Raw genomic sequence first — 27,265 nt, forward strand, 5'->3', positions numbered from 1 at the left:
AGACTTCCTACATCTCTCTAGCCAACAAATATCTGAGTCTTCTTCTGCCAACCAGAAAGGCTCGAAGAAGTCAAACAAAGGCAAACAATCTTCTTCTTCACTGCCTCGGAGATCCTCTTTGACAGTATCGCTACATGATACTCTTGCACATCCGACCTCCATGTCGCTGGTGCACACCACCAATTGTTTTTCTTCCCTGGACTCCACAGATTGACAGAGGGAGAATGCTGATGTCTCTGTAGATCTCATGGAGAAGAATATTGCAGCCTCTGCTCCCTGTAGCAGTGAGTTTTTGAAGGCTGGCACTCTGTAGCTGCTGAGGTGACACCCCTTCATTTTTCCCCTCTCCTCTTTCCTCGTTATGACTCTCATTCAATGGAAAGTTCACGGCTTTCGCTCCAACAAAGAGGATTTACAACTGCTGTTAGAATCGCAGTGTCTGCTTGTTCTCTGCCTCCAGGAAACAAACTTGCAACCTCACAACCGCTTTGAGCGCTTGCATTTCTTCCTCATCCATTTGACCTTCCCTTGCGAGGACAGCATTCAATCTCATGGGGGAGATGTGCTGCTCATACGGGATGACGTTCATAGTCAGCCCATCTCCCTTACTACCCGTCTTCAAGTTGTTGCAGTTCACCTTTTCCTTCCTCACTTGACCTTTCCCTTTTGTACCGTTTACATCCCTCCATCATTCGATGTCACCAGGGCAGACTTCCTCCAGCTTATCGGGCAGCTACCTCACCCCTTTTTGCTGCTCAGTGACTTTAATGTGCTCCAGCCCCTTGGGGTTTTCCCAGAACCTATCTGAGAGGTGCCTTCTTGGCTGACCTTAATCAACTTAACCTCTTCTGGCTTAACACAGGCACACCCACATTCCTTTCAGACTCCTTGCACACCTGTTCCCATTTGGACCTATCCTTTTGCACTGCCCAGCTTACCCATCATCTTGAGTGGTCCATTGTCTCTAATACATACTCGAGCAACCATTTCTCATGTGCTATCCTTTTGTTGACTCCTACCCCACCTACGTGCACACCCAAATGGCAGCTTACTGAGGCCAACTGGAGGCTTCACTCCACAGTTCCACAGTTGTGATGACCGGGTAGAATATTTTACAAACGTTATTCTTACCGCTGCAGAACACTCCATTCCTTGCACTTCGTCTTTACCCTGCTGTGTCCTGGTCCTGTGGTGGGTTGAACTGTGCCGCAACGCAATTCGCACACAGAGTCATGCTCTCCACATCGTCCCATGATGGCAAACTGCATTCATTATAATCACTTGCATGCACAACGTCGTCACATTCTTCGGGATAGCATAAAAGCGAGCTGGATTTCATTCACTAGTTCTTTTAACAGTTCCACTCCCTCTTCCATCGTGTGGACCACGCTACAACGGCTGTCTGGGGCCAACATCCGTTCTCCAATTTTGGGCCCGACAGTAGCAGATGATGTCATAGTGGACCCTATTGCTATCTCCACTGCCTTGGGCCGCCATTTTATGGAGATTTCGAGCTCCTCCCAATATCGCTCAGCCTTCCTCCATCAGAAACAAGTGGATGAGGCTTGGGCGATAGCCTTATCTTCTCAGAATCATAAGTGCTACAGTGCTGCCTTTACTATGAGGGAGCTAGATCATGCTCTCACTTGATCCTGATTCTCCTCCCCAGGACCAGACAATGTTCAAATCCAGATGTTGCAGCACCTTTCTCTAGCAGGCAAGGACTTTCTCCTTCATACATACAACCGAATCTGGGCAGAGTGCACGTTTCCCGGATGCTGGCGTGAAGCCACTGTCATACCCATACCTAAGTGCAGTAAAGGGTGAACACCTCCCTTCTAAGCTACCACCCCATTTCTCTCACCAGCTGTGTTAACATGGTGATTGAACATATTATTCATGACCGGCTGGTATGGTGGCTCGAGTCTCGCAATTTCCTAACCACTGCACAGTGTGGGCTTTGAGTGCACCATTCTGCAGTTGACCATCTCGTCACTTTGTCCACCCATATCATGAATGGTTTTCTGCGGAAATCCCAGACTGTGGCCATGTTTATCTATTTGTAGAAAGCCTATGACACATGCTGGAAGACTGGTATCCTCTGTACTCTCTTTGCATGGGGCTTTTGTGGCCGCATGCCCTGTTTCCTTCTGGAGCTTTTAAAAGACAGAGTTTTTAAGGTACGTGTGGGTTCTGCCTTGTCAGACACGTTTGTCCAGGAAAATGGTGTGCCTCAGGGTTCTGTCCTGAGTGCCTTCCTCTTTATTATTGCCATTGCCCTATAATGGCTTGTCTTCCACCGGGCATATCCAACTCCCGTTTCATTGATTATTTTCCCACCTATTGCAGTCCTTCACAGAGTTGTCGCATTGAGTGGCATCTTCAGCAATGTCTTGATAGTCTTTGCTCAAGGAGCATCAACTACGGCTTTTGTTTTTCCACTGACAAAACGGTTTGTATGAATTTCTGGCAGTGCAATTGGTTTCTTCCACCATCTTTGCATCTTGGGCCTGTTGCTCTTCTATTTGTTGAAACTACGAAATTCTGGGGGCTCATGCTCGATAGGAAACTTTCTTGGCCCTCCCATGTGTCTTTGCTGGCAGTCCGTTGTATTTGTGTCTTACATGTCCTCAGTGGTACTTCCTGGGCAGAAAATCAAACCGCCCTCCTCCGTTTGTACCGGTCCTTTGTCCATTCGAAACTAGATTATGGGTGTTTTATTCATGCATCTGCATGTCCATCCCATTTACACCGTCTCAATACTATCCACCATTGTGGCATCCATTTGGTCGCTAGCACCGTTTACACTAGCCCAGTTGATAATCTGTATGCAGAAGCTGGTGAACTACTGCTGTTCTACCATTGTGACTTTCTTTTCAGCAGATATGCATGCCGTTTGTCTACCATGCATGGCCACCAATCCTACGCCTCCTTCTCCGATGACTCCTTTGATTGCCAGTATGGGGCACGTGCCTCTCCCTGTTACCTCCTGGAGTTCACTTTCTGCTCTTGCTCTGGCTCTGGCTCAGCTTAACTTCACACTACCTGCCACTTTCCCAATGGGTGTGAACCCTTCACCATCTTGGCTTCGTGCGGTGGCCCATGTTCACCTTCGCCTGTATTCACTTCCTAAGGGCACTACTCCAGCCTCACTCTATCGCCTTCAGTTTCACGACCTTCTTGCACAACTTCACGATAGTACCTTCGTGTACACTGATGGCTCTCAGACTGACCGTGGTGTCGGATTTGCCTTAGTCATTAGCACCGACAAGCTTCAGTATCAACTTCCAGAACACTGCTCAGTGTTTACTCCTGAGCTCATTGCTCTGTATCAGGCCAAGCAGTACATCCAACGACACAGGCTTTTCAATTGTGTCATCTGCTCCGACTCTTCCAGCGCCCTTCAAAGTATCTGTGTGGTGTACACTGTCCATCCCTTAGTGCAACGGATCCAGGAAAGTTGTCTTTTGCTCACTCTTGATGGAGCCACTGTGATGTTTATGTGGGTTTCTTGTCAGTTCGGTGTGACAGGGAACAGGGCCACTGATGCTGCTGCCAAGGCTGCAGTCCTCGTACCTCAGCCCATTAGTTCTTACATTCCCACCAATGATGTCTGTGTTGCTGTCTGTCAGCAGGTGGTGCCACTTTGGCGTCACCACTGGTCCTCCCTTCACGAGAACAAGCTCCGAATTATTAAGTCTCTCCTAGTGGCTTGAACGATCTCCTCTTGGCCATCTCGCCATGAGATCATTATTTTAGATAGGTTGCATATCAGGCACTGTCATTTTAGCCATCACCTTTTGTTACGTGGTGCTCCCCAACCACTCTGTGCTCATTGCCCTCAACCTTTGACAGTTCACCATTTCCTGATGGAATGCCCTTTTTTTTTTTAACCACTTACACTCCAATTTATGTTTACCGTCTGAGTTATCGGCCGTTTTAGTGAACAATGTGTGGGATGTCGACCGCATTTTACTTTTTATCCATCGTATCAATACGGCGAAAGACATTTAATCTTCAGCCCAGGGCTCCTTTTGTCTACGGCATATTTTATAGACCTTTCTCAATGTCCCTGGTTTTAGCTGTCTTCTCTACCGTCAATTGGGATGAATGTGCAGTCATTTTTAACTCCTTTTTTGTCTTTGTGTTCTACAGTTCTGGCATGGGCGCCTATGATCCTAGTTGTTTTTGCGCCCTAAAACAAAACAAAACAAAACAAAACCAGATCATGTATGTACATAGAAAATAACAGCAGTCCTATCACACTTCTCTGGGGCACTCCTGACAGTACCCTTGTCTCTGATGAACACTGAGGTTTTATCAACTTGTCCATGTTGCTAGTGTATGTGTGGTAGTGGGGAGAGTGGAAGCACCAGTCGGAAGCAGAGGGGTGCATCTCCTGTCATATAATGTGTCCTGAGGGGCTTCCACCTGCTTTCTGGGTAGAGCAACTCTCCCATCTTCACCCATTTCTCCCCCTCTCACTTCCAGTTGCTCCTAACTCTTGGGTTTCTTGAGTTTTGGGTACAGTCATAATCATAGGGATTTGTCTTTTGTGTCCTTACTTTCTGGGAACTATTCCCAGCTTGACACGCAAAGGATTGAGGGACTGATGAGCTCGTAGCTTGGTATCTTTAATCCCATTAGTTCATCCATCCACCAGGGATTTTTTGCTGACTTCCACCATAGAAATTTGGCTGTCCGATACAACCTTTTGGCTGATTACCCTCTGGTTCTCTGACAAGATCTTCTGGTTCTGTGCCTGCACTTTCTCGAACAGTCTTTTGAGGAATTTCAGTATCCAAATTGATACCTTTGTGGTCCTGAATAACTTGGTCACTCTCTTGACCAACAGCTTCAGCTTCGGCTCTTGGTCACCATCTTAGGCCAATCTGTTATTCCCATCCCCTCACAGGCTATGATGAAAGTACCTTTCGAATCTAGGGCCTGGACTTGCATCCTCTCCAGTCTTCTCAAAGAGAGCCAACTGAACAAGCTCCATCTGCAGCAAGGTTATGTTGACCAATGGATATCCGTGTCGAACAACTGGCATCTTGAAAACTGAGACTGCAGTACTATAGGTATTTTCCTTATTTCGCACCTGGTTTTTTTCTGAGTTTATCTTGATAATTGGGAGTATTAGACTTCTCCCTTGTTCTCTTTCTTAGAGGTAGAAGACTTCTAATTAACCCCTTCACTCTGAGACAGTATTTCTTTCTTGGGGCTCTTGGGTTCAAGACCATTCAGTTACCGTCATTTATGCTTGGGAGACCATTCTTTACCTTCCTTTTCTTTTTGTCTGTGAGGAGTTTCCTCCTCTAAGCCTCAGACAAGGATATGATCTTAACCTGGTCTGATTCCTCAGGAACAGTGTCCACTTCATGCGCTGGTCTACCATCTAATCCAACTGCAAAAATGGCTTCCATTGATTCCAATCCCAATGCTTGGGTGTTTGAGGACTCATCAATTCCCCTAGTTCTTGTTTTATTTTCTGTGTTCTCCATTTTGCTACCACGAGGATTAGGAGGATGCTAAGTTCACCGGACTTGGATACGATGTGACGTCATTATGACGTATCACGCTACATCGAAAACGATAGAAACCGTATATCGACTATTTGACTTTTGTGAACTTTCGAGAGGTTGTGACAGGGTAGCGCTGTGCTCTGCGCCATTCGTTTAAATGTGTTTTGCGTTCCTTGCGTTTAAATCGTGTATTGTACTCTGTGTGTGTCCTGTGCGTTGTTTTTCGTTGCTCGTCTCTAATTATGTGCTCAGCATTCAAGAGACTAATGAGAGAAAAGCTGAAAAGAGTTCAGCATCGATGACGACGGGCAATTGCGTGGTTATTGTGAATCTCAAGCAGAAATTGATGTACTTCTGACCCAGCTGAAGTGCGTCGGTTATTCGTACTCGGTGAGAAGAAGCACTCAGCAGCCAAAATCTTTAGATGCGTCAAGACACTAACCTTTCGTTAAGATTACATTGAGAAATCCACTTCCCCTCGTATTTCATCTCCGGTCGACGATTTTTCTTCAACAATGCCTCATATTTTTCTTTTTAAGTTCAAAATTCAATCATTCTACACACCAGTCATTACTGGACACTAAGGTACCTGTCTCTGCTGTCCGAGTGTAAAATTACTTGGAATTATGGTTGATAAAAGACTATCTTGGGATGGACATATAAATTACTTAACTAACAACCTTGCACGAGTTCTCTTTCAGCTATATAAATTAAGAAAAAAAAGTCAGCAAGAGTATGCTGCTACAATCTAATACGTGCTGACAAGACCAATTCGATGAAACCATACTAAAATATTGATAATAAATAAATATTATTTTCGGCGTAAGCATTCAATACAACAATCACACAATCTAATCTGGTCTGGACATAAGAAGACTTCATTTTTTTACGAAACATGTTGTCCGTGGTGTTTTCGAGGCCACGGTCAGGAATATTTCTATTAATATCCAGCTCTTTTATTTTGGCGAAATATATATACGCTGCCACACTGAGCTGTTATCAGAATCGAACGTGTCAAAACAAACCACTAGCTGACGACAGTTTAGAATCTCGAACGTTCGTAAAAGTCGATATGTGTGTTAATCGACTAAAGCGTATATACGTCATAATGACGTCACATCATATCCAGGTTGGGTGAACTTAGCATCCTCCCGAGGATTAGGGTTTTATTCAGTCAATACCACAGAACTCCATTGGGTATACGGCTAATTACTCAGGAGGAGGGGGGGGGGGAGTCACCCGGCATTCCTGGAACTCCACGAATGGCTAGAGTTGTGTTGTGAAACTACTGTAGGCTATCATAAGTACAGCATAGACTACTGTAGTTCTAGTTGCAGCCTTGGTCAGTTAAGGTCATACCCGCATTGCCTGTACATTAGTGTGTTGCACACCTATTGGGCACTACCTGATATTGATTGCTTTGTTTACATGTGCAGGCAGTGGCTTACTAATTTCCCATAGAAACAGGAAATGGTGAACCATTTGTAAACTAAATGAGGATATATAAAGAGCTGCATAACCTATGGAATATTTTTGTTCTACATAGTCATAATCAGGTCTGTTTTTAAAAATGAACAGTATTTACAGCAAAATTGAAATTGTCAATGTTTAATGCAAGTTTTATTAAAAAAATCATTGATTTGTAACGAGAAGAGGAATGTTTAAGTTTTAAAAAAAATTTTAAGTGATATATCGTATAGCACTAGGAAATGCAGTTTCCTCAAAAAAGATAAAATTAAAAAGAAACACAAAGGAAAAATATATCAAACATTGCTTCAATATTTTGTTGAACTTATATAAAACATGTTTGTGTTATTCATAAAAAACTTGTACATTTATCAATAATAATAGGAAATTCTTGACTTCGATCACGATGAAGAACATTGTATTGAGTGCAAAATAACAACAGTGATTATATAGATCTTTTTATGTTTATGCATGTAAACTGTGCTTTGTGCTTCAGAAGTAATTGGGCATAGGTTATATAAAAGCACAGAAACTATGCAATAAACTAATTTATATTACTTTAAAATGTTCTTAAGTGTGTAAAATACACAATGGAGTAACACTGAATGATCTGCTGTTCTAATTCTGTACAAAACAAACAACCAGACAACAGATAGAGATGTCATTAGAAACCAGTAGTATCGTAATCCTGCCATTTTTGTGTACTGTTCCAAAAATACCAAATATCGTAATCCTGCCATTTTTGTGTACTGTTCCAAAAATACCAATCTGTAGTTTTCGTAGAGTGCATCTCTGTTAATGACACACCTTCCCATGTGTCACGCACCCCACGGCTCTATTGCACCAGTATGTGGGGAAATTATTTTTCCCTTTCCATATGCAAATGGAGTAGGTGCGATGTACTCTGCAGTGTGTGTGTGTGTGTGTGTGTGTGTGTGTGTGTGTGTGTAGGTAGATGTAGATGCTACTCAGAAGTCAGGAACAGGTAGGCAGAATTGCAAAGGTTCAAAACCAGATTGTCAAGGTGAGAGCAGCAAAATATTATAATTTGCCTTCTTATTTTTTACTTTAATGTTCAGTACTTTTATTATTCTAATGTACACACATAATATTCAGAAAACACACACAAGAATAAAAAAATCATAGAAATTAATGGCAAAGAACGTATAAATCAGTAGAGGCATAGATTCGCAATTATAACACTTACACTAGAATCAGTGCCCAATAAAAGAGCTTCATACTATCAGTCCACATTTCTTATTTATTTGATGATGTCTTGTTCTTGCAAGTGACTTAGTTAACATATCAGTGAGCATCTGCTCCCTAATAATCTGTTCCAGTATAATGTGACCTGAGACTTATCTTTTCTCTAATAAAGTGATGTCTTATATTAATATGTTTTGTCCTTACACTATAGCCACTTGTTTTGTATAAGTCATATGCACCTTTGCTATCCTACTAAATTTTAATGGGGTCCCTTTCAGGGCATGGAGATATTTCGTTGTTTAATCTCTGTAACCAGAGTGTCTCTTGACAAGCAGAGGCTGATGCCTTGTATTAAGTTGTAGTAGTTGATAAAGCTACTGTAGGTTGTTTCTTATTGCTCCAGAAATTACATCTCCTTGTGATTTAAACAGAAAACCAGTGACTGACTTCCTGTTCCCTTTGTCTCGTGTCCAGTCAGTCTCCTGTGATGTTTTGGTTCTCCTCCCTAGAAAACTACAGCTTCAAACCCATAATATCTTCCAAGTACCTCGTGATTCTTTTAAGTGCCTGCTAGTGAGCCACACTTGAATCTTCATTGAAGTGACGTACACTATGATTGCATATGCAAGGTCAAGTCTGGTTCCCAAACTACCTATAGCTTCTCTGTAGGGTACATTTCTCGTGGCTCTCTTTGTCTCTCTTTGGGCTCATATCGTATGAATACTTGAGTGTTGTCCAAATGTGTCGATACTAAATAGTTATCCTTCATGCTGTATTTACGAGGTGCATTCAAGTTCTAAGGCCTCCGATTTTTTTTCTAATTAACTACTCACCCGAAATCGATGAAACTGGCGTTACTTCTCGACGTAATCGCCCTGCAGACGTACACATTTTTCACAATGCTAACGCCATGATTCCATGGCAGCGGCGAAGGCTTCTTTAGGAGTCTGTTTTGACCACTGGCAAATCGCTGAGGTAATAGCAGCACGGCTGGTGAATGTGCGGCCACGGAGAGTGTCTTTCATTGTTGGAAAAAGCCAAAAGTCACTAGGAGCCAGGTCAGGTGAGTAGGGAGCATGAGGAATCACTTCAAAGTTGTTATCACGAAGAAACTGTTGCGTAACGTTAGCTCGATGTGCGGGTGCGTTGTCTTTGTGAAACAGCACACGCGCAGACCTTCCCGGACGTTTTTGTTGCAGTGCAGGAAGGAATTTGTTTTTCAAAACATTTTCATAGGATGCACCTGTTACCGTAGTGCCCTTTGGAACACAATGGGTAAGGATTACGCCCTCGCTGTCCCAGGACATGGACACCATCATTTTTTCAGCACTGGCGGTTACCCGAAATTTTTTTGGTGGCGGTGAATCTGTGTGCTTCCATTGAGCTGACTGGCGCTTTGTTTCTGGACTGAAAAATGGCATCCACGTCTCATCCATTGTCACAACCGACGAAAAGAAAGTCACATTCATGCTGTCGTTGCGCGTCAACATTGCTTGGCAAAATGCCACACGGGCAGCCATGTGGTCGTCCATCAGCATTCGTGACACCCACCTGGGTGACACTTTTCGCATTTTCAGGTCATCATACAGGATTGTGTGCACAGAACCCACAGAAATGCCAACTCTGGAGGCGATCTGTTCAACAGTCATTCGGCGATCCCCCAAAACAATTCTCTCCACTTTCTCGATCATGTCGTCAGACCGGCTTGTGCGAGTCCGAGGTTGTTTCGGTTTGTTGTCACACGATGTTCTGCCTTCATTAAACTGTCGCATCCATAAACGCACTTTCGACACATCCATAACTCCATCACCACATGTCTCCTTCAACTGTCGATGAATTTCAATTGGTTTCACACCACGCAAATTCAGAAAACGAATGATTGCACGCTGTTCAAGTAAGGAAAACGTCGCCATTTTAAGTACTTAAAACAGTTCTCATTCTCGCCGCTGGCGGTAAAATTCCATCTGCGATACGGTGCTGCCATCTCTGGGATGTACTGACAATGAACGCGGCCTCATTTTAAAACAATGCGCATGTTTCTATCTCTTTCCAGTCCGGAGAAAAAAAAATTGGAGGCCTTAGAACTTGAATGCACCTCGTATTTAATATTTGTTCTGTATAATGAGATTGATCCACACATAATAGTCCCCATTTGCAGTCCCTTGTTGCACAGTCTGACACTTCTCCTAGCTCTTTTAAATTACAGTGGGCTATCAAATGAAAACGAGACATGGAAAAAAAAGTAATTAAACTGTTTCAATACCAGAGAAGGAAATTTGCTACTCACCATAATAGCGGAGATGCTGAGTCGCGATAGGCACAACAAAAAGATTCACACAATTAAAGCTTTCGGCCATTAAGGCCTTTGTCAGCAGTAGCCAGACAGACACACACACACACTCATGCAAATGCAACTTGCACACACATCTGCAGTCTCAGAGAACTGAAACCACACTGCGAGCAGCAGCACCAGTGTGTGATGGGAGTGGCGACTGGGTGGAGGGTAAGGAGGAGGCTGGGACGGGGAGGGGAGGGATAGTATGATGGGAGTGGTGGACAGTGAAGTGTTGCAGTTTTGGCAGAGGGCAGGAGAGAAGGTGCAGAGGGGGGAGGGGGTAAGTAGTGGAAAGGAGAGAAATAAAATGAAAGTAAAAGACTGGGTGTGGTGGTTAAATGACGGCTGTGTAGTGCTGGAATATGAACAGGAAGGGGGCTGGATGGTTGGGACATTGACTAACAAAGGTTGAGGCCAGGAGGGTTACAGGAATGTAGGATGTATTGCAGGGAAAGTTCCCACCTGCGCATTTCAGAAAAGCTGGTGTTGGTGGGAAGGATCCATATGGCACAGGCTGTGAAGCAGTCATCGAGGGATATCATGTTTGGCAGCATGTTCAGCAACAGGGTGGTCCACTTGCTTTTTGGCCACAGTTTGTCGGTGGCTGTTCATGCGGACAGACAGCTTGTTGGTTGTCATGCCTACATAGAATGCAGCGCAGTGGTTGCAGCTTAGCTTGTAAATCACATGACTGGTTTTACAGGTAGCCCTGCCTTTGATGGGGTAGGTGATGTTAGTGACCGGACGGGAGTGGGTGGTGGTAGGAGGATGTATGGGACAGGTCTTGCATCTAGGTCTATTACAGGGGTATGAGCCATGAGGTAAGGGATTGGGAGCAGGGGTCATGTAAGGATGGACGAGTATATTGTGTAGGTTCGGTGGACGGCAGAATACCATGGTAGAAAGGGTGGGAAGGATAGTGGGCAGGACATTTCTCATTTCAGGGCATGACGGGAGGTAATCGAAACCCTGGCGGAGAATGTGAGACTGCAGACATGTGGGCAAGTTGCGCGCGCGCGTGTGTGTGTGTGTGTGTGTGTGTGTGTGTGTGTGTGTGTGTGTGTCTACTGCTGACAAAGGCCTTAATGGCCGAAAGCTTTAATTGCGTGAATCTTTTTGTTGTGCCTATTGTGGCTCAGCATCTCTGCTCTGTGGTGAGTAGCAACTTTTCTTCTCTGGTATTGTTACATTCCATCCTGGATTTTTCCATTGTTTAATTAAACTGTTTCTTATTTCAGAAGTAATTCCTATAACTGTTAATACATTTATCCACTGTGAGACAAATGGTAAGTGCCTTCATGGAAAAATGTTTGCAATTGTCTACGAAACCACAATTTTACCCAGATGCGCACTTCTTCGCCCAAAGCAAATTGACAGCCATAAGCATCCTTCTTCAGGACTTCAAAAATATGAGACTGTAACAACCTTGGCAACATGTGGACAGTCCCCAGATGAAATAATAAACAGATTACTTACTCATCCCACCATCCTCCTACAAATTGCTCTTTGAGTTTATTTTTGAACATTTCCTTCTCTTGTGGGTTGTTACTGAAAATAACTAAACCAGATACCTTAATGAATTGGAGTGGATCATTAGGATAGAAGTCTCTTCATAGTTTAAACCCTTTTTTATGTACATCCCTTAACTATTAGCTGTGCTTTGTATCTAAAAATGTCTATTCTGAGATTCTTTTTAGTTTTTAAAAACTACTTGTCTGTTGGCCATATATTTGAGAATTAAATTGTCTGAAGTCAGTTGCCGTTCTTTACTTTGGAAAGCATGTTCTAATGATGTCAGATCTGAATTCTGTGTGTCTGTAGAGTAATAAGTCATGTAATCATTCATTTTTATCGGTTTCAAAAATTCTTGTTCATCTTATAAGCACTTAATGTTGCTGTGAGACTGCCAATTTTTTATTTGCTTTTGTTGACTTTGAATCCTCTAATCTGCTTCAGCTAGCTAAAATACATCTTGCATTGTCATTATTCTCATTAGTAATGGGTTCAGATTCAACCATTTCTGATTCATTTTTCATAATATCAGGCAAAACTTCCAGTTCCTGAGACTTTTTGGGTACTGTTAACGTCACCATTCTTCTGTATAGTATTTTCTTTAAATATCAAATCTCTCAACGGAACGATATTTCCACTCTGCTCAGGTAAGTGCTCTGCTGTAAGTAAAGCTGTGAGGACAGGTCTTAAGTTGTGCTTGGGTAGCTCAGTTGGTAGAGCTCTTGCCCGCAAAAAGCAAAGGTCCTGAATTCGAGTTTCGGTCTAGCACGCATTTTACTCTGCCAGGAAGTTTCATACCAGCACACACACCACTGCAGAGTGTAAGTGTCATTCTGGAAAACATAGCCCAGGCTATGGCTAAGCTATTTCACCACTGTATCCTTTCTTCCAGGAGTGCTAGTCCTGAAAGTTTTGCAGGAGAACTTCTATGAAGTTTGGAACATAGGAAATGAAGTACTGGCGGAATTAAAGCTGAGGACAGTCATAAGTTATACTTGGGCAGCTCAGTCGGTAGAACACTAGCTCACGAAAGGCAAAGGTCTCGAGTTCAAGTCTCGGTCTGGCACACAATTTTAATCTGTAAGGAAGTTTCAGCATATTTCTCACCTTTATTCATTTTTGTTAATTGTGTTGAAATAGCTGATGTGCCTTGCTCTGTTCACAATGTCCTACCAGCATGCAGTCAGTGTTCTTCTTGTCCCATTTATGCCTGCTTGCTTCAAGTATGTGAACAAAGACCTTACTGCTAAATACTCTTAAATGTGTGAGGTTTGATTTTTCTGGTTAATGCTTCTAATGAGGTAATCAGTTGTAGAGACTGCTTTCCCCAAACATGATTTAGACAAGGCTGCATCAAATAATAAGCATCTACCTACTGATGTTCTGTTATACCTTTGTGGTGCTTGACTTTGTTCCAATTCATAGGATACTGTTGTTTGATGAATTATTCCTTCAGTCCTTAGGAAGTTTTCTAGTTCACAATTCACATACTGCTTCCCATTGTCTGTGGGCAAAACATAAATTTTACTACCAGTTTGTTTTTCCACTAGCCTCTTGTAATTTCTAATAGTTTCCAGTACTTGGTTTTTGTCCCTTAGTGTACACAAAAATATCTTCCTTGAATAGTCCTTTATTAGAGTTGGGAAATATCTGGCATCTCTGGTTCTTCTTGTGAGTCACAATGTTTTAATTCAAGGATACATTTTGCCCTTGACTCAGAATGTTGGAGAGGTAATCTCTCCTGTTTACCTTCGTAGAATGGAGAATCAGTAATGTCATTGGCCATATCTTTCTGCAAAGCTTCCATCAATATGTGTGTCATTGATTCATTCAATGGATAATTTCTCATCATTCACCACCACCACCTCTGCAGTTAACATTATCTACATGGACTCATTTAAGACATGAGCTTAGACATAGTTGCTGAAGCAATGCACTGGTCATTATTTATGGCTTTACTTGGTGCAATAAAGATGTCTTGTAATTTGAAGTCTCTTCTGATGACTTGTTACTTCCCTTGGTGCTGCTGCAACAGTTTCGTGCAATATGATCCTACAGCTCAGTGTACAAAATTTCTATAATCATTCTTGTTGACTTGAAGAGTTCCTTCACTATTCATAGTGGCAATGCTTGTTGTCCTACATTTCCAGCAACTATTTAGTTTTAATAGAGTCTCCAGTTATTGGTACATTGGACTTACGCAGTAGTAAGCTGGTAACCCTGCCAATAAAATTCGCCCTACTCTCTCATCTTTCACTTTGAAATTCAAAGCTTTTAACTTATTAGAAGTGGAAATTATTTTGGATACATATTCTTCTGATGATGTACAGTTCTCCAGTCAAGTTGAGAAGTATAGTCAGCAACCAATTTGCCTGTAAAGTCCTGAGTCTTCCTATATGTGTTGTAATTCGTCCCAAGCTTGTTTTGCAGTTGTTGTGTTCTGTATGTGCATGTAAACTGCTGGATCAATTAACAGCATAATTTATGCTCTAGCATCACACACTTTTGACTTGTGCTTTACGTCACCTGAGGCACATTCCTATAGTTTTTCATTTTGTACATAGGTTTTCATTGCAATGTGGCATGTTTTGTTGTTATCTTTTCCTGTAAGTTTTTCTGTAAGTGGCAATAAATTTAATGCCATAATTCTGGCTTAAAATAGATTGCTGCTCCTAGATTTTTTTATTTTTAAAAAGCAAATGTTTACTGGGTGGACAGAGTAGCTGATTCCGTAATCTGTTGTTGTTGTTGTTTCCCAAATATTGATTAAACCTATCACAATTTATGGTTTGAGGTGGCACACAAGAAACATTTTATTATAGTAAAGCAAGTGCCTGATATTTAGAACACACACATAAAACAAGAATAAAGAATAGATATAGAAGTTAACAGCAAAGAATGTATCAGCAGAGGCATAGATCCTCATTTTATGACATGATTTATTTTTATTTTTAAAAATCCATATACAATAATCAGCGTTGCCCATTACAAGATATAGTGTGACGAATTTGACATGAAAGAAAGGTTGTAATATAACTTATTTAAATACTGTTATTAAGATTCCCTAGTTTTACTTCTGGCATGTTACCATTTATTAACAATCAGCAGTTTTAACTATGGCTACTTTTTCCATCAAGCAGCCTGGAGTGTTCTGGCCTTGAATTTACATGTTGATTATGAACAAACGAATGAATGACTTTCTTGTAATGCACACTTTCCTTAACTCAAAACTCCATTCAAACATCACTGAAAGAAGTAAAAAATTTGTGAATGTGAAACAAATCATCAAACCCCAGATAAAATGAAGAATTCAAAACAATTTAATATTCGAGGTATAATTCGAAATCTCCGGGTGCGGACTACTCAGGATGATGTCGTTATCAGGCAAAAGAAAACTTGCATTCTACGGATTGGAGCGTGGCATGTCAGATCCCTTATCGGGTAGGTAGGTTAGAAAATTTAAAAAGGGAAATTGATAGGTTAAAGTTAGATATAGTGGGAATTAGTGAAGTTCAGTGACAGGAGGAACAAGACTCCTGGTCAGGTGAAAACAGGATTATAAATACAAAATCAAATATGGGTAATGCAGGAGTAGGTTTAATAATGAATAAAAAAAATAGGAGCACAGGTAAGCTACTATGAACAGCATAGTGAACACATTATTGTAGCCAAGATAAACACGAAGCCCACACCTATCACTGTAGTACAAGTTTATATGCCAACTAGCTGCGTAGGTGATGAAGGAACTGAAGAAATGTATGATGAGATGAAAGAAATTATTCAGGCAGTGAAGGGAGACCAAAAAATTATCAGTCATGGGGGACTGGAATTCGATAGTAGGAAAAGGAAAAATATTAGGTGAATATGGAAAGGGGGTAAGGAATTAAAGAGGAAGCCATCTGGTAGAATTTTGCATAGAGCATAACTTAAGCATAGCTAACACCTGGTTTAAGAATCATAGAAGAAGGTTGTACACGTGAAAGAGGCCTGGAGTCACTGGAAGGTTTCAAATACATTATATAATGGTAAGACAGAGATTTAGGAACCAGGTTTTAAATTGTAAGACATTTCCAGGGGCAGATGTGGACTCTGACCATAATCTATTGGTTATAAACTGCAGATTAAAACTACAGAAAGATGGGGATTTAAAGAGATGGGGCCTGGATAAACTGAAAGAACCAGAGGTTGTAGAGAGTTTCAGAGAGAGCATTAGGGAACAATTGACTAGAACAGGGGAAAGAAAAACAGTAGACGGAGAATGGATAGCTTTGAGAGATGAAATACTGAAGGCAGCAGAGGAATAACTAGGTAAAAAGACAAGGGCTAGTAGAAATCCTTGGGTAACAGAAGAGATATTGAATTTAATTGATGAAAGGAGAAAATATAAAAATGCAGTAAATAAAGCAGGCAAAAAGGAATACAAATGTCTGAAAAATGAGATTGACAGTAAGTGCAAAATGGCTAAGCAGGGATGGCTAGAGGACAAAGGTAAGTATGTAGAGGCATATATCACTAGGGATAAGATAAATACTGCCTATAGGAAAATTGAGACACCTTTGCAGAAAAGAGATCCACTTGTATGAATATCAAGGGCTTAGATGAAAAACCAGTTCTAAACAAAAAAGAGAAAGCAGGAAGGTGGGAGCAGTATATAGATTGTCCATACAAGGGCGAGATACTTAAGGACAATATTATGGAAATGAAAGAGGACATAGATGAAGAAGAGATAGGAGATATGATACTGCATAAAGAATTTGGCAGATCACTGAAAGACCTAAGTCGAAACAAGGTCCCGCGAGTAGAGAACATTCCATTAGAACTACAGATAGCCTTGGGAGGGCCAGCCCTGACAAAACTCTACCATCTGGTGAGCAAGATGTCTGAGACAGGTAAAATACCCTCAGACTACAAGAAGAATATAATAATTCCAATCCCAAAGAAATCAGGTGTTGAGGGGTGTGAAAATTACCAGACTATCAGTTTAATAAGTCACAGCTACAAAATACTAACACGAATTCTTTACAGGCAAATAGAAAAACTGGTAGAAACCGACCTCTGGGAAGATCAGTTTGGTTTCGGTAGAAATGTTGTAACACATTAGGCAATACTGACCCTACGACTTATCTTAGATTAAGGATGGGCAAACCTACGTTTCTAACATTTGTAGACTTAGAGAAAGCTTTTGAGAATGTTGACTGGAATACTCTCTTTCAAATTCTGAAGCTGGCAGGGGGCCAAATACAGGGAGTGAAAGGGTATTTACAGTCTGTACAGAAACCAGATGGCAGTTATACAAGAGTCGAGGGGCACAAAAGGGAGGTAGTGGTTTGGAGGGGAGTGACACAGGGTTGTAGCCTATCCCCAATGTTATTTAATTTGTATATTGAGCAAGAAGTAAAGGAACCAAAAGAAAAAATTTGGAATAGGAATTAAAATCCGTGGAGAACGAATAAAATCTTTGAGGTTTGCCAATGACATTGTAATACTGTCAGAGACAGTGAAGGACCTGTTGAAAGGAATGGACAGTGTCTTATGAACATCAACAAAAGCAAAATGAGGATAATGGAATGTAGTCGAATTAAATCAGGTGATGCTGAGGGAATTAGATTAGGAAATGAGACACTTAAAGTAGTAGCAATACGAGAGACACTTAAAGTAGTAGCAATACAAGAGAAGGAAAGTTGCTACTCACCAAATAGCTGAGATGCTGAGTCGCGATAGGCACAATAAAAAGATTCACATAATAATAGCTTTCGTCCATTAAGGCCTTTGTCAGCAGTATACACACACACACACACACACACACACACACACACACACACACACACACAAACAAACACACATGTGCAAGCGCAACTTGCACACACGTCTGCAGTCGGAGAGCTGAAACTACACTCAGGTTGAGAGTACTAGCATGGAGAGCGACATCAAACCAGTCTCTGGGCTGAAGATCACAACAACAACAGCTCGAGAAGCTTCCAAAGAGATGTATTAAAAGATGTCACCATACTCAAAATATTTACTAAGTAACCAGTATCATAATGCACATATTTTTGAATCAATTTATATCACTTTGTTTTTCAACAAAGCCTATGACCATTGGAACTTATAAATGTTTCAGGCAACCATGCAAGTATTCATTCAGAATAGCCTCATATACAATCAGATTATGAGCATGATCCATCTAGAGCTTAAATGGGTTTCCTCCCACGCCACCCCACTTTGCTTTCTAATTTTTATTCCTTCCCTTACTTGCTCAAGAGCAGAGCCCTTGTCGTTTCTGTTGCAATAATTTTCTTGATGGTTTGTCGTTGCTGTGAGTGTGTGATTTTTTTCTGCCAGTTTGTATATTTGATGTTCTACTACTTCGAATTCGTGTGTGTCTGTCTTTTTTTTCCAAACAATGCCATCTAGACAATTTAGTTATCTTCATTTATTATGACATCTTGGTTACTGTGACCAGACTTGTAATTAACATCAGTAGATCAGTAGCCAAAGTGTTGTTATAAATGGATATACATTATGGAACTAGATGGCATTACTAGTAAAAATTCATAATGATCGAGACTCTTTCAAGGAATCTACTGTGTTTAGTAATATTTGAAATATGTTACAGGTATTTTACAGCCATGTACATTTCCCTGTAAATTTTTCATCTTTGCAGTCTAAAACTTTTAATGCACAGTGACATAAATTTCTCATCTTGGCTCTCGCAAATGTTCACTTATTATGAATTGATATATTATGCCTCATCTAAGAACTGTTATTTTCATCATTGTATTAGCTGTGCGTAATGAATTAGGGGAACTTAATTGGATGCATACTCTACCACTTTGTGCCCACAGAATGTAGTGGAATTGCGCTATAAGTGTGACAACCAGCTGGCGGCAGTTGAATCTGAAAGTATGAGTCAGTTGCGAGCTCTCGAAAAGGCGATGGAAGAAGTGCGTGTCTTCAATTCTTTCTACCAAGGACTGGAGGAGGGTTGTGATGATGCATTGTTGCTGACTGATGAACAGCTTCTGGAAGTTCTTGAGGAGGATCACCTTTACGAATGTTTCAATGAATTCTATAACGGTTAGTTTTTATTTTTTGTAGAATTGTTTTTTATGTTTGTCTAATGGTCCTAGAAAATTATTTATGTTGAGAGACTGAGAGTCTTTGTATTTATACAATTTGTCAAAATTATTGCAGTAATAAGACTGATCACTTTTTAAAGCTGAAACTGACACATATTTTGTGAACTTGTGGTGTTATAACATTCTAAATGTCATTGTTACCTAAACAGAAGTGACCGTTATTTCTCATTTGAATTCTGTTCATTGTTTAGCTCAGGAATATTCTATTTTTGCAACTAAGAATGCTTGAGACAGGTACGAAAATCTCAAGTAAGTTCATACAGTAGTTTTCTCTTAGCCAAGGAAGTGGATACAAATACTAAGATTTTTCTCAGGGATTTTCATATTTGTAATTTACATTTACAGTTCCTATTCTTATAAATTTAGGTAGATCTTAAAAATGTTGGGCAGAGCTTTGTAAAACTGCTGTAGATGTTTACTCTTTTTGTAAATACATTTCTAAGCTGTTCCATTTTTTTTATTATTTTTTTTTTATTTATTTTTTTCCCCTTTGTTTCAGACATAGTTCTCAGTGTAAATAAAGTTGAGTATGACCCTAGCTGATGTTACTTGTGTATTTCTGCAATGCAATAGAAAGAATAAAACATGAATATGTGTCCATCAGTATTATTCCCAAACTGACAGAAAACATTTTACACAAAAATTGTCGTTCAGCTCTCTTTGGATTGTGTATCACCACATGCATAACAATGAAATAACTGTTATGATAAAGATTTTTGTTTAGAGGAAGACCATATTTCTTAATTGTACATAGTTATCATGCATCAGGAGAAATACTATTGCACACAACAAAAATACTCAGGAAACCTGATATGACAGAGTTCAGATTTAGAGGTATAGGTGATGGAGAGGTTCATTATCACACCTGTTTGAGGAATGGAAACAAATCAGCAGTGCAAAATTATAAATGTATATGACGGATACCAGAGTGTACACAGCTTAGGTGCAATGTTACCTGACTGTTATCTGTCACTATATGAACATTGACATTAATTCCCATATTTAACTGTTGACAATAGAAAAGAATTTTGCTTACATGAAGAGCCAAGTCCAACTGCTTAGCCAGGTAAGAGGGAAGACTTCATTTGTGGATGGGAATGGGAAGGAAAGACTTACCACTGTTAAAGGACAGTCTTACATGTGAGAAAATTTGCGTGTAATTCTGATATGACACTGTTCCATAGTAAATGTTGAACTAATTACAGAATTATTCCCACATTAGATACTACAAAAGGTACAAATACATTTGTCATTACCAGTGTCTCACCTCCAGGTTGAGTAAATAAGGTAATACGAGCCGATTACTTTAAGAGTGTGTTTTTAGTTAGTCACTATAACAATATTATACAAATGTAGCTACAAACATTAAGTGCTCAGGGTAACAATGTACATTGACGCTGTTCTTCCATATTCTCCTCACTCTGGTTAACTTCTAAAGGGCAATCAGCTGTACTAATCTGAACTTCTTTCATCTGCGGTAGCAAGGATGACTGTTCAAAGTAGTTCGTCTCAGTCTGTTCGTACTTCTATCACTCTTGCTCTCTTCTCCAATCCAGACCTTCAGTGGTGTACCAATATTCTTAAGTTGATTAACCAAAGGAGCAATACTGATTGCTCTACCACATCCAAAAGTCATTGGATATCTTCTGCAGCAGCTTAAATTGCCTTACCAAGTCAGTTGTTTTTGGTGGCTCAACATCTGTGGGTTGGGTGATGTCTTCTTCCCATGAAATAGTAAGCTGGGGTAACCACTTTGTCCTCAGTTTGTGTGATGTATCTTGAATTTTAGCAAGGTTTATATATTCACAAGTACAGTCCATGCTGCAGCAGCCCAGTATCTTATGGAAGTATCGTTTAATTGAGCTGTCCGTCCACTCCACCATTCTCTCCAACGAGCAGTTTGTGGCCCTGTGAACTTTCATGTGATTCCTTGTTGTTTGACAAACTGGCGTGTCTTATCAGCAAAGATAGCAGTCCAGCAATAATAGGAATTGTGCAAGTCTGCAAAATAGCTATTAGTTGCTGCAGTCACCTCCTCGTTTGAATAAAATCTTTGTCCTGCCAGCCATTTCTTCAAATTGGGGAACAAGTAGTAGTCCAAGGGAGCCAAGTCTGGAGAATAGGGGGGGGGGATGTGAAATGAGTTGGAATCCTATTTCCATTAATTTTGCAACCTTAACTGCTGAAGTGTGTGCTGGTGCATTGTCGCAATGGAAAAGAACTTTTTTGCGGTCCAATCGCTGGCGTTTTTCTTGCAGCTCAGCAATGATGAATAATATGCACCTGTAATAGTTTTTCCCTTTTCCAGAGAGTCGATGAGGATTATCCCTAGCGAATCCCAAAAGACACTCGCCATAACCTTTCCGGCCAAAGGAACGGTCTTCGCCTTTTTTGGTGCAGGTTCTCCCTTGGTAACCCATTGTTTAGATTGTTGTTTGGTCTCAGGAGTATATTAATGTATCCATGTTTCATCCACAGTGACAAAATGACGCTTAAAATCCTGTGGATTCTTCCTGAGCAGCTGCAAACCATCCTTGCAACACCTCACATGATTCCGTTTTTGGTCAAGCGTGAGCAGTTGCTGAACCCATCTTGTGGATAGCCATCTTGTGTGTTTATGCAAAATATTATGTACCCATTCATTCGAGATGCCCACAGCACTAGCAAACTCATGCACCTTAACTCTTCTGTCATCCATCATCATATCATGGATTTTATCAATGATTTCTGGAGTCATAACCTCCACAGGGCGTCCAGAACGTTCAGCATCACTTGTGCCCATATGGCCACTCTGAAAATTTTGAAACCACTTATAAACTGTTCTAATCGAAGGTACAGAGTCACCACAATGTTTATCAAGATTCTCTTTAGTCTTCTGAGGCGTTTTGCCTTTCATAAAATAATGTTTAATCACTACATGAAATTCTTTTTCGTCCATTTTTAGACAATCGCTCAACTTTCTTGATTCACACGAATGCCAAATACAAAGAAATAGACCAATATGGCTGAATCTTGGCAAAAATATCCAATTTTGCCCATCTTTAACACTGTATATCTTAAAATTGACGCCTCTAATGTTATAATTGGTAACACAACTGGAAAGAGTGAACCTATGTCTATCAGACACACTAATTTTTATTGCAATGTCATTCCATTTCACATTCAAATCAAATCAAATTCATTTTGGGGCTCAATCAGTACATTTAAATACTTTTTGTTATTTTAATTTGCAATGAAATTTCTGCTTCCATCTCCCCTGTCTTTTTACAAAATGTACTTGAAGCATTGTTGCCTTTTAGATTCACTGTTGTGTTTAATTATTGTAAACGGTGAACTCCAGGTTCTAAGACAGGTTACTGCCATGCATTGTAGTGACTTAAACTTGTCACATCAGCAATGAGTTTGTGATACGAGGGGGAATTCAATATACGTCCTTTAACCCCCCCCCCCTCCCCGTTTCTCTCTGTCCAACTCCTACTACCTCTTTGTCCATCTCCTCTTCTGCCCTTTCTCTGTGCACCACTTCTTCCACCCTTTTTCTGATCACCTCATCCTTCCTTCTTTTTGTGTGTATTTCCTGCAATCATTCTCTCTGTCCCCTTACCCCTCACTCTAACCTTGAACCTGATTTATTATTAATGCAAACGAAATCATGACTGGAAATTGAAGTCGCTTCAAATAAACAGGTAGATTGGTTGGGATCATTGGTGTACGAGGTATGAGAGAGACCTCTCCATCTGCTGGATATGTGAGGATAGTAGCTTCAATGACAGTATTTTACTAGTTGTAATCTGTGACAGCTATGATTGCAATGTTTCAGACGATTCAGATTCTTCCCATTGCAAACTTCTAGAACTTGTAGAGGGGAATAAGTGCATTATACTTGGAGTAGGAACCCATGTCCATAAACATACTGTTCTCATTCTATAGTGGTTTCAATTCAGATGTTTCACTCATCCCAATCCACTTGAGAAATGTAGCTGACACTACACTGCCAAGCTCTCTGAGACTGCAGATGTGCGTGCTAATTGCAATTGCGTGCGTGCGTGTGTGTGTGTGTGTGTGTGTGTGTGTGTGTGTGTGTGTGTGTGTGTGTGTGTCTACTGCTGACAAAGGCCTTAATGGCCAAAAGCTATGTTTGTGTGAATCTTTTATTGTGCCTATCACGGCTCAGCATGTCCGCTATATGGTGAGTAGCAACTTTCCTTCTCTCATATTGTTACATTCCCTCCTGGATTTTCCATTGTTTGATTTCTGAAGATAAGAATACAAGCTCATTAGCTGTTGAATATCACCTCTGAAATTTTATCAGATTAGTTCCAAGGGTGAAAAAGGGTACACAAAGTGAAAGATAGATCAGCCTGAAGACTGAATTATTAAGAAAATAGCAGCAGGTGGTGGATTTGATCATAGTGAATTGGTGGAACTCTGATCTAAGCAGTGTCTTAAACAAGTGACTAATAAAAAAAGAGAGAGAAGGAAAAGTTGAATCTATCATACCAGCAAGAAGAAATTCACATTTTGACTTTAATGTCTCAGAGATAATTCATTAAAAATACTATGGAAGAATTCTTATCAGAAATACTGTCAAAAGCAGTAAGGAAGCTGAATCTGACAAAAGTAATACTATATTGACGTGTTCTGTAAGCAAGTGTGGAAAGAAGGCTCCATAAAACATAAGACAAAAAGTTACGGAATTTTTTGGAGATCAAGGATGGAGTAGATTTCAGCTTGACAAAAAGACTGTTTTACATTCCAGAAGATGGAGACAATCGTGAGAAGCAAAAGCACTTGTTACTCAGTAATTTGAAAGAAGTAAGTGTGTGTTACTTATTGAAACAGAAATGGACTTGAAGATGATTTTTTCAAATTCTTGAAATTGCATCTAAAGTGGTGTGTGACAAGGTGTAGTAGGTTCACACTCCATATGCCCAGTGCACCAGAGGTTAATGTGATTGATAGTGGAACAGCTAGCCTACTACAGAAGCAAAGTTTTTGCATGCTAACTGAAATGACATAAAAATGAAAATGAGTGTTTCTGATACATTAAAATGCATTCTTTTAATGATGTCAACAATTTTAAAATTAAAAGTGTCTGTTGCCAAGATACATAGTGTTAAAGATGGGCAAAATTGGATATGTTTGCTAACTTTAGGAGCTAATAACATTGTGAATACATTCATGAAAAAGTTCACAATTCATTAATTTTTTGTCAGGGATAGACAATGCACAACCAAGTGTCATTATTCTCAGTATATTTAACACACTACATTTTACTTATTAAATTATGGAGAAATTGTGGTATAAAAAAAATTTTCATCAAGTTTGAAGAGAGATCATGACATGGGCTTTCCTTTGGGAACTTTGTTTGATTTATTTCTGCATTCTGCACAAAAATCTGTGTTAGGATGGCAGGTTGCAATAGCCTATCTCAATTACAGGGTGCGGCAGCATTCATAGTAGGATATTAAAAACACACCGTCAGGGAGTAACTGTAATTTATTTATTACCTTTTATGTCAATTAATCATTAAAGGTATGCCATTTACTAATGTGTAAGGCATTGTCCATTGCATGTACTACTTTTTGAATATGACTCCTGTCAAGTGATGCCCCCTCTGGACAACACATACATTTAGGCAGCGTTGGAAGCTTTCCATAACTCAGCGTAACTTATTCCCTGGGACATTGCCAGTGGTAGTTCTGATGTGATCCTTCAACTCAGGAATAGAATGGTGGCACAACGTGTTCGGAACACTTCTCGCTTCAGGTAACCCCAAAGGAAAAAGTCTGCACATGAAATGTCAGGTGAGCGAGGCGGCCAGAAAAGTCACTAAAACGGGAAATTGCTCTACCGGGAAATGTGTGTCGCAAGAAATCCATGCAAATTCTGGCTGTATGCAAGGTCGCTCCGTCATGGTGAAACTATAATTGTTCCACATCCACATCGAGCATACCTAATTTGGGAAGAATGAAGTCTTGCAGCACCTTTAGGTAGCGTTCACTGGTGGCAGTTACAGCTATACCGCTGGCATCCTCAAAGAAGTAAGGGCCAATAATCCCAAAGGAAGCAACTCCACACCACACTGTGACTCTAGAACTGTGCAAAGGTTTGATGTGCAGTTCATGCGGGTTTATGTCACTCCAATAGTGCATATATGTTTATTCACTGAACCACATAACTTGAAACGATCTTCACTGACATCAGGGTGGTGTGCAACATTTGTGGATTTTGACGAAGGAGATCACGCATGGCTAAGCAGAATGTTTTGCGTGAAACCCAATCATGAGGCCTAATTTCTCGAACAATCTGCAGCTTATATGGGTGAAAATGCAGATCTTTGTGCAATATTCTCCTGAATGAACGATCGGACATATGCACAGTTTGCGCGTGACAACGAGCAGATCTTTTTGGGCTATGCAATAGTGCAGCACGAACATGTTCCACAGCTTCTGGTGTCTGCACAGTTCTTTTACTTCTTCCCTGTTTGCCATTGCAAACAGAACCTGTTGTTCAAAATGTACGTACCCACCTCAGAATGGTCCGTCCATCTGGAACTTTCCCATGACGTCCCAAGTTGAAATGTTGCCAAAATAGATGCTAGTTAGCAATAACAGACTCGTTATTCTTGAAATAACTTTCAACAGCAAAGGCATAATGCTGTGCACTCCACCACACCATATCACTGTCACAATCGAATTGGCAGCTCATTAGTACACGAATGTGGCACGAGCTGTCACGTGTTCCTGCAGTACGTCATTGTACTACACAAGTCAAATTACGCTATGAACACTGCCACACCCTTTACATGATGCACAATGGCTTCCGAAACATACAGATCTTTTTAACGTTTCCAATTCCAAAGAAGGTGGCCTCTGTGGAATCGGCAGTTATTAACTGAGCTGAAACTTAAGTGAGTCCTAGTTACATTCTGTATAAATTTCAACAAAATTGATGATAATCGAGCTGGTAGCCACATCCAGATTGCATCACTTGACAAGAAATGATCCAAATATGTTCTGAGTTTGAAATGGTTAATCAAGAGTAACATTTACATGTACATTCAAAAGCATATTCAAGGATGGAAAAGTATTGACCTGTCACATGTAGTGCCTCAAGAATTTCGGTGTAAATTCTGGCAACACTCGGCCATCAACCATCTCAAACACCTGATATTTTAGGTACGAGTGCAGGAGAGTGAGAACGTTTCTACTGATCCACCCGTTTCTGTGTACAGGTCAGAAGTTTGTTATTAGAAGACTGTAATAGGGGCGAGTCACTGATGATAAGTCTTTGCCGCCAGTAGCACAGAAGACGTGAGGAGAACTCAAGGAATAGTTATGTTGTATTCTTTGATGTGTTAGTGTCTGTGGTGATTCTAAGAAAGACGATTGAACATTTGAGGATAGAGTGCTATGCACATTCACGTATTGGACTCGCTTGAGACTAGAGACTTTTGAATTATTTCATGTCTTGGCTATGAACGAAACCAGACATATGTATGCTATTTGAATATGTGTAAATGAGTCTAACATGCAGAAGTTATTATCTGTGAAAGTTGAAAATATAAAGTGATTGAACTGAAAAGTGTTATCCGAGTGGCAAAATTATTTCAAGGATAGAGAAGTACTTTAATAAATTCCCTTAATCAGCTATAGTCTTCGGAGAAGCAGCTTGTGGAAGATCGAGGTAGCTGACTACGCAAAGAAGAGGATCGGATTCACGCAACATGCAAGTTGACTGAACTGAGAGACGTGTGTGCCATGCAATCCAATACCACACTTTTTCTTGTCGTCCGAAAAACGTTAGACACAGAGCATGTCTCACCGCCAATGAATTTTTGTTATAATTATTATTATTATTATTATTATTATTATTATTATTGTGGTAGGTGTTCATTAACTGTGGTCAGCTTAGTTTGTTAACCCTCAAATGGATCCACCATTTTTCGCAACATGAGCAGGTGCATTGTGCACTTTGTACTTGTGCAAAGAATGTACCAAGGTAAACATGTATGAACAATATTACAGTTTAATTAAACACAGATAAAGTAAACTAATGTTATATGAGCTAAATAGCTG

General features: G+C 40.4%; 1 protein-coding gene across 2 annotated transcripts in view; it reads left to right on the forward strand.

Moving 5' to 3' along the window:
* Nucleotides 1-19,780, forward strand: part of LOC126100833 (uncharacterized) — a 66,201-nt gene extending 46,421 nt beyond the window's left edge. Inside the window, exon 2 of one of the 2 annotated variants that reach the window (XR_007522216.1) lies at nucleotides 18,891-19,017. Coding sequence is in view for 1 of the 2 variants with exons in the window: in XM_049911486.1 (XP_049767443.1) it covers nucleotides 18,891-19,127 (237 nt within the window). In the remaining variant the exon portion in view is untranslated. Of the gene's footprint in view, nucleotides 1-18,890 lie in introns of both variants that reach the window. The other variant, XM_049911486.1, reaches the window with a different exon arrangement.
* The last annotated feature ends 7,485 nt before the right edge of the window (nucleotides 19,781-27,265 follow it).

The sequence above is a fragment of the Schistocerca cancellata genome, chromosome 9 (genome assembly GCF_023864275.1).
Source record: "Schistocerca cancellata isolate TAMUIC-IGC-003103 chromosome 9, iqSchCanc2.1, whole genome shotgun sequence".
In the NCBI taxonomy this organism is placed as follows: domain Eukaryota; kingdom Metazoa; phylum Arthropoda; class Insecta; order Orthoptera; family Acrididae; genus Schistocerca; species Schistocerca cancellata.